At 55.7% G+C, this 15,808-nt stretch overlaps 1 protein-coding gene across 5 annotated transcripts; it reads right to left on the bottom strand.

The window, feature by feature from the left end:
• Window positions 1–130: 130 nt before the first annotated feature.
• On the bottom strand, window positions 131–15,741 carry Per1 (period circadian regulator 1). 5 transcript variants are annotated; one of them, XM_004857480.4, is made up of 23 exons: window positions 15,557–15,741; window positions 9,961–10,373; window positions 9,747–9,845; window positions 9,503–9,657; window positions 9,281–9,402; window positions 8,989–9,190; window positions 8,786–8,837; window positions 8,520–8,662; window positions 8,044–8,122; window positions 7,861–7,967; window positions 7,588–7,741; window positions 7,387–7,495; window positions 7,154–7,285; window positions 6,792–6,897; window positions 6,522–6,693; window positions 6,302–6,432; window positions 5,941–6,120; window positions 4,905–5,147; window positions 3,442–4,055; window positions 2,819–3,005; window positions 2,452–2,641; window positions 1,975–2,125; window positions 131–955 (listed from the first exon to the last, which is right to left on the bottom strand). In XM_004857480.4, the coding sequence occupies exons 2-23, from the start codon at window positions 10,233–10,235 to the stop codon at window positions 707–709; spliced, it is 3,852 nt and encodes a 1,283-aa protein (XP_004857537.1). In that variant the 5' UTR covers window positions 10,236–10,373; window positions 15,557–15,741; the 3' UTR covers window positions 131–706. The 5 variants fall into 5 exon arrangements, with proteins under 5 accessions (XP_004857537.1, XP_087047917.1, XP_012932308.1 ...); XM_087191791.1 differs by lacking the exon at window positions 15,557–15,741 and adding an exon at window positions 15,440–15,556; XM_013076854.3 differs by lacking the exon at window positions 15,557–15,741 and adding an exon at window positions 15,176–15,526.
• Between the last annotated feature and the right edge of the window lie 67 nt (window positions 15,742–15,808).

Raw genomic sequence — 15,808 nt, forward strand, 5'->3', positions numbered from 1 at the left:
GCTGAAAGGGAGATAGCAGATGAATGGGACTTATCAGGGGGTGGAAGTGCCCACCCCACTACCTTTCTGGAAGCAGGGGCACTCCTCCCATCACCCAAACCCCAAACACTTCATTCCACAAAGTCCTGGGTATTTTTTTCTTTTTGTATTAAAAAATAACAGACACAATATCAAAAACACAAATGCCATTGGTAGAGGGTAGAGCTGAGAACGCCTGGGTCCCACCTGAGGGGCAGCACCAGGGACTCCATGGTCCACCAACCTCCTCCACCCTGGAGCAGCTAGGGGTTCAAACCCTTGGATTCTGCTTGGGCCCCAGACTCCCCTTCTCCCATCTGGGGAAGAAGCAGGAGAGCTAGCTGTCTCCTCCAATAAATAAGTACAGCCCCAACCCTGGGGACCAGATTCAGGCTCAGCTGGGATTTAGAGACCATTTCAGCAGCTTATCAGCAACCTTACCCAGAGGAAAGGACTCTTCACTAGGAGTAAGAGGGGACACTCCTCTGGGCTGGGCTGAAAATTTCCACCTGCTGTTCCCTAAGAGGCCAGAAGCAGCCCCCAGATCCTGGGCTGGTGATGGGGATCCTGGCCCCTACAGTGGGAGAAGCTGGGGCAGTTTCCTACTAGTTGGTCCAGCCACGTGCAAGTAGCAACATGGGAAAAGGAAGCCTCTCAAGGACTCCAGGAAGTGGCCCCCAAATGGAGTCTAGCTGGTGCCATTTTCTGCAGTTGGTAAGGTTGGACTGGATGAGCTCCCACCTTGTTCTTCCTCCTCCATGGCTGAGTCCTGAGAGCCTGAGACCTTGGCCTCAGCTTGGGCCCCAGGCTCCTCACCACCCTCACCCTCGCCTCCACCCTCCTCCATGGGCTCCAGCCCCAGTCCGTCCAGCTCTGAGAAGAGTGGATGATCAGAGTGGCCAGGGTCTTGGGTGCTGCTACCACAGTCCACACAGGCCTTGGAAGGAGAAAGGGGATATAAGTGAATCAGGCAAAGTCCTTACTGTGAAGCTGCCAGATCAGCTTCCCACCCTACCCAACCCCAACCATGCTTCCCAAAATGTACTCCCAAGAAACAAGTCAAACTGGAAAAGGCAAAGCAATGGAGACAGTTAAAAAAAAAAAAAAAAAGAGTGGTTTCCTGGGATTCATGGAAGATTACTGTGTGATAACAACAGTAGATATGTCACTTCTGTCCAAATCCATACAAGGTACAAGCCCAAGAATGAACCCTAATGTAATCCTAATGTAATCTATAGACATTAGGTAATGTAGGTTCATTAATTATTAACAAATGCACCACTCTGGTGATGGATGCTGATACTGGGGGAAATCTATGCAAATGTGCGTTGAGGGGACATTTGGGAAATGAGTACAATCCTCGCAATTTTGCTATTAACCTAAAATTGCTACTCAACTTTTTTCCAAGAAAAAAGCCAGGTGTGGTGATGCATGCCTATAACCCCAGCACTCAGGAGGCTGAGGCAACAGCACTGCTCCAAGTTCAAAGTCAGCCTGGGATACATAGTGAGTCCATAAGGGGACGGGGATTTAGCTCAGTGGTTTCGCCGCCTGCTGAGCAGGCACGAGGGGCCTGAGTTCGATCCCCAGTATCCCCCCCCCCCCCAAAAAAAGCATAGTGAGTGCACGGCCAACCTGAACTACATAGCAAGACCCTGTCTCAAAAACAAAAAAAAAGGCAAACAGATATCCTTGGGGTCCAACAAGGTTGGAAAATGCTGCATACGTTCTATTAAGACTGCCTATAGAATAGTCACAGGGCACATCAGCATAGGATGGCCCCGGAAAGTTCTGCAAAAACTCTTGTGGTTCAATACTACATAATCAAGCAGAAAATCTAGTGGGATTAATGTCCTTCAGAATTAATGATCCACGGACATTGCAATCTAGCCCTTAGCCTCTGTCCCTTGAACCTGAACTCAATTATTTCTCCTTCCCGTGTCCCAAACTTCTCACCATCACATCAAGGGCCTGAGGGAGCTGGCCCTTCCGGACCCAGGAGTGCACAGCACCCAGTTCCCGCCGCTGGTCCTCTGAGAACCGAGGCTGCTGCTTCTGCATGGCCCGGAGCCGCTCCCGGTCCTGCTTCAGCACTGAAGCCATGTCCCTATGTGAGGAAGGAGGCAGAAGCTGGGATCCAGGGCCAGAGCCAGAACCCATGAGGCTGGCCTTCTTTCTTCCTCTACCACCAGTTCCCACCCACTGGGCCTCCTGCTCTTCCCCTGAACTCAAGGAGGCATCTAAGATCAGGAAACCTGTTAGCCTGGGAGACATAAAGAGAGTGCTCCAAGGGGCTGAAGGTAGGACGGGAACCTCCAGTTCAGAGCCAGACCCAGAAAAAGAGAACCCCAAATTATCTGGGCAGCAAAGATAGGCCAGCTTCCCTACTACTACCTCTGACAGGGCAGCAGAGGCCGCCTCTGAACTTCTCACCTGGAGGGCACCTGGTAGGTCATCATGACATGCTGGTCAGCATTGGCCATGAGCAGCCAGATGGGATCCTGGAGCACATACTTAATGACCTGGTCCCCTGGCTCAGCCTGGGCCTGAGCAGCCCCAGCCTCAGCCTCTGAAGAGTCAATGCTGCCGAAGTACTTGCTTGTGTGGCTGCTCTGACTGCTGCCTATGGAGCAGAGGGTAGGCCAATGGAACCAGCCACCCACACTGCCCACCCCAAGGCCTCACCAGGCCACTCTCAAAGGCCATGTGTCCAACACAGCAGGCTCAACCAAGATGGTGCCTGGCCCCCAACTCCCCAGTCACTATCCTACCCTATAAGCGCTGAGAGATGGGCACTCACGAGTAATGCTGGCTGAGGTGCTGCCACCCTCATGGGAGCCTGAGCCAGACCCGGAGCCCAAGCCAGAGCCCAGGGAGCCTGAAGCTGCAGAGCCTGTGCCAGAGCGAGAGTCCTCTTGGAGCAGCAGCTCCAGCAGGTCACTGGAGCCAGACAGCGCATCCTGATTAGAGGACTCATTTACCTCCACCTGAAGAGGAGTGGAAGGGGAGCAGAACAGGGAGGGTGGAGGAGTCAGCACCTGAGCTTCCCTTCAGCCACTTCCATGGGGCAGTGGTGAGGGAGGCACACCCGACCCAACGATCTCTGCTCCCTACTCCATGACAGGGGGCCACAGGAGAGCTAATGAAGAGGAATATGATGCTGGACCCTCTCCAAGTGGCAGATATGCTCTCAGAAGTTACTGGGATGTCCTCACCACCTAAGGGACAGACAGGACTGTCTCTTCATAGAGGAGGAAGCCAATTTCTGCCTTGTCCAGAAATTTAGCTGGGGTCTCCCACCCCACTACAGTCTCCAGGAGGTGAGACACCAGCCCAGGAGACTCCAAGGCAGGAAGTAGCACCAGGTGCAAGAGGGGCAGGGGCTGAGGGGCTGGTATCGGAGTGCATGAGTTCAGTGCTCACCAGTCTGGTCTCTGGCTCCGCAGCCTCCTCTGCAGAAGGTGGGGGGGGCCCAGCACTGCTCCCAGGGCCCCCTGCAACAGCACCCCCCTCAGTGCGGGAGGGTTCCTCCAGCTGCAGCAGATTAAGCTGGAGTGGAGAGCTGCATCTTGAGTTGAACAGTGGGGAGTCCGGGTGGTGCGGGGGGCTAGGGGGCAGTGGCAGCAGGGACGGTGAAGGCGAGTGGGAGGCAGGGGTAGGGGGCCCCTCAGCAGGGGCCTGGTGTACCCCATAGGGATAGCTGGATGGGGTGGGGAACAGATAGTTAGGTAGCACCAAGGCCACCACTGGGGTTACCAGGGGGGTAGAGAAGGTGGCAGGGGGCACAGAGGTGGGGGCAGTGGGAAGAGGCTGGGGACCTCCTCGGGGGGAGAACACTGGGACGGGGTAGGGCTGGACCACTGCTGGAAAGGGGGTAGTGGCTGGTGGGGGTGGCCAGGGGCCAGAGGGCGGTACAGGTGAGGGGTGGGGGACATAGCAGGGGGCTTCAGCACGGGAGGTCTGATGGCGGCGTGAGCGCTTGGCTTTGGATCGGCAGTGGTGTCGGCGGCTGGGGGGCGTGGGGCCATGGTGGCAGCCTGTAGGGAGAGAGTAGGTTAGTGCGGGACTCAGCCTGGGTATTAGTGTCCCTACTACCCGAACTGTCCTGACACTGTGACCAGGGAGAGGGCAGGCAAAGGCCCCAGAGAGAATTCTCAGCCCACACAGAACACAGGGGACTCAGGAGGTGGCGGCACCTTCATGAAAGAATCACAGCAGCCAGGGATAGGGGGTTTATTGAGAAAGGAGCCAGAAAAAGGCAAGGGTACATGAGGGGTCAAGATGGACATGTGCAAAAGGCAGAGGCAGAGGCACTGGCAGATGGGAAGAGGCAGAGTGGGTCCGGTGAACAGGTAGGCGGTTCCAGTCCATCTGCCAAAATCCTGCAGGCACTGTCAGCCTGGATACTCCTGCCAGTCAAGGCTGTGATCTGCCTAGCTCACAACAGAGTGAAGAGGTGGTCAGGAAAACATGAGCCCAAGTCTGGAGTTCTGTATCTACCTCTACACCTGTACAGGGCCTCCCTTGGGCAGCTGGAGGGGGTGTCTTCCTTTTCTCCTTGAAACCCTGACCCCACCCAGAGCTGGCCCAGAGTCTATGTAGATCTCTTGATCAGCGACAACTGAGTCCTAGGGGAGCATACTTCCTGCCCCTGCCCCTAGGCTAGGCCTGAAGTAGCTTACCTGGAATAGAGTACCTCTGACTACCCATCTAAATGCCTAGCAGGGGAGAGGCTACCAAGGGACCTGCCCCTAGGTACAGCCCTAGTAGCAGAAACAGCACCAGCCTGGGTCCCCCGGAGCAGAAACATTTCCCTCAAGGCCCATCCCTGACAGTCTGGCCCTAGACTGGGCAGAGGACAGCTCAGGGAACCCCCAGGAGGCTACCTCGTTCCCCAGGGGCCGAGGGGGCTGTGGAAGAGCCGTCAAGTCCACGTAGCCGGCCAAGGTCTCGGAAGCGGCTGAGGAAGGCTTGCTCTTCCTTCTGTGTGTGCAGGGACAGCACGGCCTTGGTCAGGCCCACTGGGCGGTAGGCATCTGGGGCTGGGTCAGGAGCTACTGTGGGGCTGGGGGCCGGGCTGAGGGCTGGGCCCAGAGCTAAACCAGGCAGGTCCTCCATCATGATGATGTCTAAGGAAGGTGAGATGGGGAAAGGTCATCAGCATCTCAGGACTCAACATATCCACAGCACACCCTCCCTGCCAACAGCCTAGTCCCCCTGCCTCTGCCCCACAGCCAGCCCTGGGCTCTGTGTGCATCTCCTGACCACCTTTCTGCTGAGGGCTGTCCCTGAACCCTCCTCTCATACAAAGCTGTCCTAGGACACAAACTACTCAGTCCCTTCCAACAGCCACTGCCCTGCCAAGAACCCCCAGGGGTGACACCTTTACAATTCTTGTTGGAAGGAACGCCCACCCCTTGGCCTTCCTACACATGTTTTGAAGACCTTTTGGAGTCTTCAACATTCTTTGCCTCTGCCCTCTGTGATCAGCACCTCAGAATTGAGCCCCCCCAACTTTACCCCAGACTGTACAGTAAGAATATAGGAAGAGGGCTGGGGATTTAGCTCAGTGGTTCCGGCGCCTGCCTCGAGAGCGCAAGGTCCTGAGTTCAATCCCCAGTACCAAAAAAATCTATATATCTATATCTATCTATCTATATATATATATATATATAGAGAGAGAGAGAGAGAGAGAGAGAGAGAGGGAGAGAAAGAGAGAGAGAGGAAGAAAAGGGGAGGAGCATGCAGCAGAGGATAGAGGATAGCAGGCAGACAGCAGAGAGAAAGCAGCAGTAGCCCCAAACTAGGGCAGCCTCCTCTCCATTCGGAGTTGGAGGGGGAAGGGAAAGGCTAGCAGGAGGGAGCTCTGGCTGGGAGACCAAGTGGAGCCCAGGGACTGCCCCCCTTTCTCCATGCCCATACCCGACTCCGGGGGCTTCTTGTCTCCCACATGGACGATGGTCGAGCTGAAGCTACACTGACTGGTGACAGACACCACACTCTCTGCCTTATTGGCCAGGCCGAGCGGGCTCAGGGTGCCTCCCACCACTGGCTCCTTCCGAGGAGTGGCCCCCTCCCCAGACAGCAATGCCGACGGTGGATCTGTGCGGAGAGATGTCACCGGTTACCACCCCACCCCACTGTGAGGTCAGGAGAGGGGGATCCCAAGAAGAGGAGGAGGGACAGGAGGAAGGAGTCTGGAGATCATAAGGCAGGGAAGGGGGAAAAGGACACAGCAAGGTGGGTCAGGGCAGTGGGAGCCAGGTATGCACAGGGTCTTTACCTTTCTTGGCCCCCACAGGGACTGGACCTGTCCTTTGCTTGTCATCATCAGAGGCTGAGGAGGCAGTACAGGAGGAAGAGGAGGCACATTTTCGCTTGGTCGTGCTGGGGATGTTGCAGCTCTCCAGGTACCTGATGATTAATCCAGCAGAGGGGATAAGGGCAGGGCCCTGGGTGGAGCAGAGGCAGGGCTGAGGGAGAAGGTGCCAGGTGGGCCTAACCTGAGGATGCTGTCCAGGCAGTTGATCTGCTGGTAGGAACAGCTGGAGGTTTCTTTCCTCTCAGCCTCCTCAGGGGCCAAGGATAATGGGGATTGGATGGGAGCAGGGACAGCCTCCAGCTCTGGGTTTCGGGACTGTGAGGGAAGGGCCTTGGCCTTGAATGTTCCTGTGGCTGGGGCAAGGACAGAAAAAGGTAAATGTTTTGGGGGTGAGGGTCAGGAGAGCCACAAGTCTCATTTCTCATCCCCAACTACAGTATTACCAGCTTACCAGGGAGGCGAGGCCGGGGTGGAGGCCGGGCCCGGGACTCAATGAAAAGCTGCTGTCCCTGGTGTTTCACCAGATGCACATCCTTACAGATCTGCTGGAAAGTCACCTGTGGGATACACCAAAGGAGCAGGGAGCATTGGAGCACCTAGCCAATGCCAGAACCCAAAGACACAATAAAACAAGGAAGTCCAATGCGGGGGGGGGGGGGGGGGGGGGGGTGCTTGGAGACCTAGGACAAGGAGGAAAAAGCAGGGCAGAGAAGGAAGAGGGGAAAAGGAAAAGGTCCAGGACTTGCAATCTTGAATCCAGAGAGAACAGGAAGAGGGGAAATCAGAGGGGTGAAGTACAAGAGGGTCACTCACTGGAGCAGGAGGCCCAGGCCCCTCAGCATCACCCCCATTGCTATCACTGGAGGAGCCAGGGCTATGAAGAGGACCTGGGGATGCCACAGGGCCAACTCCACAAAGCCCAGGGGGGCTGGAGCTGTGCACAGGCTGTAGTAGAGAAAAGAGTGAGTTAGATATCTACACCAGTTTCTCACTCTCTTTGTTGCCTTTCAAACACCTCCCATCAGTGTCCACCTCTCAATTTTTACCTGCAACAGCAGCCGGTGGATCTGCTCTGAGAGCTCCTGTATATCAGAGTCTAGGGACAGAGCTGGGCTGGGGGCTGGCGGAGTGAACACGTCCTCATTCAAGGGTGCCCTGTAGAGTGGGCAAGGGTGAGTTCAGTCCTGTCTCCCCTCTCCACCCTCCCACCCCATCCCCAGTGCCATGTAAGGCCATTCCCCACTTACGTGCGTACTTTGTGGCGGCCCAACACAAAGGCCACCTTGCGACTCCAGGGATGTACGAAGCCAGCCCAGCTGGTGTCCATGGTGACATACTCCCCATTGCGGGCACAAAAGCGGATAGGGGAGTGGTCAAAGGGCTGGCCGGCCAGCTGCAGGACTGAAGGGCATGAGAAATGAAGTAGGGGTCAGTGAGAAACAGAGCTGAGCAAGGTAGAGGCCACCCCAGCAGAGATCTCAGAGGTCAAGGGGAAGGAGAGCAGGATGAGAGGAACTCACTCTTCTTGTGGATGGCCAGCATGAGAGGCCGGTCCTCGGGATGCAGAAAGAGGAGCACTGGGGCCCCCAGGAGGTCCTGGGGTAGGTAGCCCAGCAGTGGAGCAGCCCTGTAATGGAAGGAAGCGTCAGAGTGACCAGAGCCTTGGCCCTGGCCACCCCCTTTCCTCCAGGTTCTAATTTCACCTTTCATCCACATCCTGGAATAGGCAGCTGGGTGTGTGCCGAGTGGTGAAGATTCTCTTGTCAGGGGGGATCCGGGGAGCTGAAGCACAGAACATGTGGCTGTTAGATTTGCCCAGAATGGAACAACTCCTCAGCCTTCCTCCCTGCCTGGGGCCCCAACCTGGCTGACAATCCTCACAGTTCAGCCTTCACTTTTACAACCCACAAAGAGGGTCTGGGCCATTCTTGGACCTAAAACCAGTAATAACACTAAGATCCACCAAGGTGTTCTTCATCCCACCCCAGCTCAAGGTTCTCATCCAACCCTACCTCCAAGAAGAGCAACTTGAACCCTCCTCCTTCTATCACCTCTTGTTCCAAAAATCTGACTGGTACCTCCCAGACTCACATTCTGCACCTCAGCTCCAGCCAATAGAGAAATTCTTCCTCCCTCCACCCCACCCACACACACCTGGCCAGGCCCCTGACCTGCCCACCTTCATAACCCGAGTGGATGCGCTCTGCAATGAGCAAGCAGCATGGCTGTGCGGGGGCCCCATCTGAGACTCGGATCTTGGTCACATATGGGGTTAGCCGGAATGGCTGGTACCGAGGCCCTGGATCCCGGTCAGGACCTCCTCTAGCAAGGAAGAAAGGAGCATTAGAGAATTTCAGTGGAAAGACAGCCACCCCTCCAATATCAGGGTCATGCCCCACACCGATAGCAGCGAGAGTGTGGGAAGAAAAGGCCTCTGCCACCTACCTGATACGGCAGAAGACAGACTTCTCTTGAGTAAAGTCCTTGAGGCCTGAACCTGGGACAGATGAGGAAGGCAGTAAGCACAACCCCCGCCCCTTCCATGGACCAAGAAGAGCCCAGCAATGGAAAGCCTGTGTCCCCAACCCCTCACAACAGGAGCTTCCTTGGGCTACCCATCTATCCCCACAAGCATCTGGACACCTCACCTGCAGAGGCCCCAGTGCCCCATGTGGGCAGACGAGATGGAGCAGTAGAGCCATAGAAAACACCCACATCCTGGGGAGCCAGGAGCTCTGAGAAGCGGGCACCCCGGAACACATCCCGCTTGCACCGTAGCAGGACACCTGCCTGCTCCGAAATGTAGACAATTCGGCCTGTCAGGAAGGAGACAGCCACGGAGAAGGTATCCTAACAGGAGGGCAAAAACAAAGGCAGACTCAGGAGCTGTGGGAGTGGGGATGGGTTGCATCAGGCTGGAGGGACCAGACTCCAACAGACCTGGTTTCGAAGCGTGTACTCAGATGTGATGTGCTCCAGCTCCTCCAGGGTATAGGTGGACATATCCATGGCACAAGGCTCGCCTTCCTCCAGGCTCCACTGCTGGTAGTAATCTTGGTTGGCTGAAGGATGAGGGTGTGCATGCACCATTCATTAAGGAGACTGACTCCTACACACAATAACCCGGACCCTGGCCAGTCCCTCCCAGGAAGCACCACTCACCTTGCACCTGCTTGACACAGGCCAGTGCATACTGTAGTGTGGCGAGGGTACCAGAACGGCCCTTGCCTCTACGTTCTGGTGGCAGTCGAAGCTTGAGCTCCCTAAGTGCTGTCATGAGTTCCTTCTGAGTCCTCGCCCGGGCTGATTGTTCACTGCTGCAGGATCAACAGAGGAGAAATAAAGACATTAACCCCAGAGTATGGTCCACACTCCAGACCTCTCCCCCAGCCCTCACCCCACAAACCTGCAGCCACTGGTAGATGGGTTGTCATGCTCTGAGCTGGCACTCAGGAGGCTGTAGGCAATGGAACTGCTGGGTGGGGATAGGCTCTGAGAGTTTGTGCTATAGAAGAAGAAACAGCCCAAGATGAGGGGCAGGTGACCAGCAGCTTGGGGCCTGTCACCTACTTCAGCTTGCTCATAAGACCACTCCCCAGCTTTGCAGCACACATACATACCTCTTGCTGCTCTCAGTGGTCTCCAACAGGGCGGAGTCCTTGCCATTGCCAGAGGAGGAGCTATGTGAGCTCCGCTGGGATGCACCCCTGGACTCATTCCCATTGGACTCATTGCCACTTGAGCCATTGCTATTGGCATCGGTGTCATCAGCCAGGCTGGGGCCTGGGCAAGGCCGGTGTTGCGGGGGGCCAGGGGATGGGACTTCTCTAGGACAAAAGGATTCTCCTGGCCTAGGGTCCCCTCCCCCATCAGCCCCTTCCAAGGGGCCACTCATGTCTGGGCCATGTGGAGGTGAACAGGAAAACAGAGAGGGTGGAGATGTCACCACGCACACCCAAGGGGGCTTTGAGGCCTGGCTGAGGGAGTGAGGTGGAATCTGTCTCTGAGGATTAAGAGTGATCACAGCCAGCACCTAGAAGAGGAGGCCAGAAAGGAGAGTTTGAAGAAAGCTTATCGATTTACCCCACAGCACCTGCCAGCTTCATTCAGCCCGTCTTGCTTGCCCCACGTTCCTGGGACCCAGGCCTGGAGCTTCCAATAGGGAACCAAGGTAAATTCTGTTTCTGTCCTCGTAAAGGTGCTGCAGCTGGGTAAAGAAGCTCTTTAGGGCCTTCCCCCACATTCCCTGCCAGCGTGACCTGGGTAAGTGGAGCCTGATCAATCGACTAGAACTATGGCCATGGGCCAAAACCTGAACGTTTCACATTCCGTGGTTCCTATAAGGCCCACACTAGGCCAGGGACTCCAAGGCTGCAGAATTTTTGGGTGAACTGATCGCCTCCTATATTTAGGCTTCGGGGCTAATTTTATCCAGGGGCGGCACCACCCCCGCTGCACATGCGCACCGACATGCGGGGCCCACCACGCGCTTCCGCCGCCGCTGCGGTCGCCAAGGAAACCGACGTCAGCTGCTGAGCTCAGCGGTTGCTGGAGGGACCCACAGGAGGGTAGGAGGGGCGACCCCTCCCCCATTACCCCGGCGGAAGTGGAGGAACAACCCATTCCCACTTGGGCGGGCTTGATCCGGGTCACACAGCCCTAATGAGAACTAGGTCCCAGGACGGCCCGGTGGCCGTTTGAAGAGGGACAGCCTATTGGGATTCCAGGGGTGGGTCCTGGCCTCCCCAGGGCGAAACACAACCCCCTCCGCCCTCCGAGCAAAAGCCTCCTAGCCTCGCTCTCGCCCAGATCCCAGCCATTCTAGTCAAGACAACACAGACTTTCTTTCTCTGTCTAGCTCCCAACCACCAAGACTAAAGCCGGCACCTGCCCTCGTCAAGGATCCAGAAATCCTCTCCTCGGTCTTACTTTTCTAGCCCGTGCACCGAAGCCTTGGGCAGGAGACGCACAACAGTCATCACAGTTCTGCCTTTACTACCCGTCCTAGCACACTCCCATCCCCGAACATTTTCAGAGCGCCAGGAAAAAAAGGAAGGCTGTGGCCAACAGCAGGAACTAACGCTGGGAACGGGATGTTCCTGTTCGAAGCGGGCTTACATCACGGGCGGCGCAGGGCCAGGGACTGGGGGGGGGGGGGGTAGCGCCAAAAGCCTGAAGGGGTCTTGTTGCCAGTGCAAACCTGGAGACCCCTGAGTGACAAGAAAGGAGACAGGCGGCAACCCCGCGGTGGGTCTGTTGTGGGGCCGGGATGGGTGGGGCAGGGGAGGAAAGCTGGAGGTAAGGTGAGCAGGTCAGGAATGAGAACTCCGATGCAGGGTAGTGAGGAGCACCGAGGTCCCCAGGGCCAGAGAATGGATGGACAGCAACAAGGAAGACAGATTAGTGTCGTCCTGTCTGAGCGCCTGAGCCCATAAGATTGGAAGTGGCGCCGGCCCGGCTCGGGGACGAAGACTGGCTATGGGGTGGCCACGGAGATGCCTACCTGGCCGTGCGAGCGCCCTCCAGCCGCCTGCTCGATGCCGTTTCCAGCCCGCAGCCGAGTAGAAGCTCTGCGAGGCGGGGAGGCGGGTTGCATAATACCAGGCGCTGCCCCTCATTGGCCTCCAGCCCGCAGAGCCGTAGGCTCCGCCCCCGATTGGCTGGGGATCACTCCCTGGCGCCTGATTGGCTACTGGCCTCCACTGAGGTCAGGGCTGTGTCACACATATGGGCGCACGTGGACCTGGGTGCTGGCACTGGGCTGAAGGGCTGCAAACACCGCCCAATGGAAACAGGACGGCTTGCACAGTGAATAATGGAAGGAAAATGAGGGGAGGTAAGTTGGCCCTCTTTGGGGAAAATGCCCAGGCCACAGTGAGTGCTCAAGAAATGTATACTTCCTAAACTGACCAGCCTTACCAAACAGGACAACTTGGCCTATCCAGGGGTAGGGAAAAGGAAGGCAGGCGTTGGGAGCTGGACCAAACTCGATGAAATGGCTGGACCCTGTAAGGAACTTTGCGGGGGGACGACAAAACCCGGCTTGATCTTTCCTGGGTTCTCTCCAGCCTTGTCATCATACATAATGAAGCTAACCTGGTCCTCTGACACTTCAAATCCTAAAAGAAGGGCAAGTGAGGGTCCACGTGTGACTGGAGGGTGAGTGGGTGGAGGGAGAATACAGACAACGGAAGGGGCAGCCAGAGCCAATGGAGGTTGTGAAGGGAAACAATGACAGGTGTTTCCACAGCCAATCGGAGAATAGGTCTCCCCGCAGGCTACATAGTGACTAGTGCTTCTCTCCACAGAGCCACCCACACTTAGGACTGCCCCAAAAGAGAGGGCCAGAAAGCTAGGGCTATAGAGGGAGGAAGGGGGCAGCAAAGACAAGAGGCCAGCTGGAGCCCTAGACAGAGAAGGGGGGAGGGGGTGTGATCCCCACTGCTTGAAAAAGGAAAAGATTTGGGGGCCCAGTTGGGACTTCATCTCTAGTCACTGTACTCTGTAGTGCTCAGAACAGGACCTCAACACATGATAGGTGATTGATAAACATGACAAAATGATAATTTTGTATGTAAAATGGATAGGTGTAGGAGGTAAGGAATGAGGCTCAGAGGTGCAGAGGGGGTCTGAAAATTGTCATTTCTTTAAAGAAGGAAAGAGCAGAGCACTGAGCCCTAAAAGGAGAATAGAGGCTTGATTTGGGGGAATAAAGTGCCCTCTTGCAACCAGGAGAACTGTTACACAGCTCCTTCATCCAGTCAGTATTAAGTACAGTAGTTCCTCCCAGGGATTCATGGAACTGTGGGTAGCAGGTGAAGCAAGTCCCAGGCAACTGCTAACACAGTCAGATGTGAGTGCCTGCCCCTCCCTGTCACGTGGCCTAAGCTTTCCTTAACAATGGTGTTTCCCTTGGGTGGGTGAGAGGGACGGGGGCCGCTCTGTGGAAAAGCTGGGACACAGGAGTGTTATAAAATAACCCAGAAAAACCGAAGCAAGAAAACAAAACAAAGGATACAGGAGCCTGATTCTCAATCTCCTTGAATCTGATGCTTTTCTCTCCAACCCACCCCCATATACTGTGGATCTATCCTTGTGTCATTTCCAGAACCTCTTCTCTGGAAACAGTTTTTCTCCTCCCCAGCTCTCCTTGGGGAATTTAGGTGTGAACTCCCCTGACCCAGGCAGTCCTTGCTCGCCCACCTCCAGATCTGTCTTTTACGTAGAAAAAAAGGTGCTGAGCTCCAGCAGTCTCCACCCACTCCTAAGGCCCAGGTCGTCCTGCCTCACTGTCCCCACAGTAACCAGGCTCTGCTGCCGTCAAAGGAGGAGAGGGGGCGGGAGACAACGGTGACGTCAAAGCAGAGGAAGGAGGCGGGTCGAGGCAACCAGGGAATGTGGGGCAGGGAGGTTGGAGAGGCAGCGGTTTGGGAGGCGGCCAGCCCGAGAGGGCGGCGGCCAGCGCACTTGGGAACGTCGTGTTCTCTTGGCTGGTGGCCCAGGACATGCACTCAGCCTGGACACCTCCCCCAACCTAACTACAGCCAACCTGTCCCAAAGCCAGAGATTCCTGGAGAAAAGATTGGGGAAGGGGTTCCTCCCCCGGGCCCCTTGCCAGGCCCTCTTCGGGAGGCATCTGCCAGCCCTTCCATTCGTTCCTACGGTTCCTGGCACGGTCTTTCCCCGCTCCCAAACTGTACACTGGTGCTGGCCCAGTACCAAAGAGCCAGGGCGGGGAAGTTGGAGGCTCAGGTTCTGCGAAAGAACACACACCTTTGCTCCCTCCCAGAGGCCCCCTTCAGAGCCCAAATCTCTGGTTACAATTCGGGGAGTGGAGAGCAGGGGGAGGCAGCCCAAGAATGGTCTAGGTAGGGGATAAGGAAATCAAACTAGGATAAAGCAAGTAGCCCAGTCTAGGACCTGGATCCTCAGAGAGAGATAGAGGGGAGGAATGAGGGAATTTGGGCTGGTGCCTAAAGACCAAAAGAAGCAGGAAGAGGGAACTGGGGAACCATCAATACTTGCAGAAAAACATGTCAATGTGAGAACAGTTCCCAGCCACAGCATTCACATAAATCTCTTACCCCAGTCATTCTTAATGGCCCAGCATTGTGCTTAGCACTTAGCATACCTTAATTTTATTTAATTCCCAGAATAATCCTTCAAGATGGGTATTATTGACCCTATTCCATGGAGGACAACTAAGGCTCAGAAGTTATTAAACTTACCTGAATTATCTGCCTCATAACAAATGGGGCCCAAGGTTCATATCTGAGCTCTAATGATGGCTTGTCTTTGGCTTCATACCCTTCAGGAATCCGTGAGGTGTTACCCAACCTCTAAGCTGCATTCCAGCACTGGCAGACCTGGCCCTCCCAAATAACCAGCTGATTCCAAGTTTGATGCCTGGAACACAGACTCCATCCAACCTCTCTCCCCCTTGGGCTGACTTGAGACTCTTTGTACTCCCCATACACTCATCATGGCCCATCTTCCGATGCTCACAAAGTCCTTGAGATCACCCTAGGAGCCCCTAGCCCCAGTGATTTCCTAGGAACCTCACTTCACTGTTCTACCTTATCCCAGGCCACTTTAACACAGACCTGATTGTATAGATACAAGTACCTCCCCACCACCAGCAGCTTAGGAACAGGTGTGCATAGCATACCCTATCCTTCTCAGAACCCAACAATTGCTATCCCCTGTCTCTGAGACCCAAATCATCCCCTTTACACATAAGAAAGACATCCAGAGCCATGATGAGGCTGGCTCTGCATCACCCAAGTCGCACATCACTTTCTTAAATCCCACGCCAACACTTTTGTACCCTCCTACCTGTCCTACCAGAGTGTCCCTCCAGCCTCTGAACTTCTGCCTCTTCCAAGTACTTAAGGTGCCTTCTCAAACCTCAGCCACGGACCGGCACACCCACCAGCTCCCAGTACCTCCCCAGGAGCAGGGGCTCCAGCTCCTTCAGGTCGCTGAGGGTTTCTGGTCCAACACTCTGGGGTGGTAAAGGATTTGATCTCAGTAACTCAACTCCACCCCTGCAGAGCTGAATTCGCAGTCCTTTTTCTCCACAACCATCAGAGCTCCCACCTGGACGATCGCACATTTGCATGATCTCTTCACTCCATTAACACCCCTTCTAACGCCCACACAATCCAGGGAAAACACTTATCGATCACCTCTCAACTCTCCCCGCTCCTCACTCACCGCTCGGAGTGCAAGCAAAAACCAGATTTCTTCACGACTGGAACTGCGGTAGCTACTCCAGGTCCGCCTACCGTCCGAGATGCCACGCCCCCAAAGTTTATTGGTTTAGAGATGCCAACCCATGCCCCGTGCCGCGTGCAGCCGCTCAGCCCCCGCAAAGCTTCCATTGGGAACTCGGGTCTCAGTCATCTTTCCATTGGTCTGCATGACAACCGGTAGTGCTAGATACACGTGCGGGAGGGGCCGCCCCAG

Source organism: Heterocephalus glaber, unplaced genomic scaffold (assembly GCF_053883595.1).
Source record: "Heterocephalus glaber isolate CG9 unplaced genomic scaffold, H.glaber_assembly_v1.0 deba00001564, whole genome shotgun sequence".
Lineage (NCBI taxonomy): Eukaryota > Metazoa > Chordata > Mammalia > Rodentia > Bathyergidae > Heterocephalus > Heterocephalus glaber.

Bases quoted from the DNA above. Each gene is read 5' to 3' on its own strand.
- Per1 (XM_004857477.4), bottom strand. From the start codon at position 11,936: ATGCAACCCGCCTCCCCGCCTCGCAGAGCTTCTACTCGGCTGCGGGCT. The intron at 9,403-9,502 runs GTGAGTGGTGCT...CTCATCCTTCAG, and splicing joins CTGTGTCAAGCAGGTGCAAG to CCAACCAAGATTACTACCAG. The intron at 7,968-8,043 runs GTGAAATTAGAA...CTTCCATTACAG, and splicing joins TTCCAGGATGTGGATGAAAG to GGCTGCTCCACTGCTGGGCT.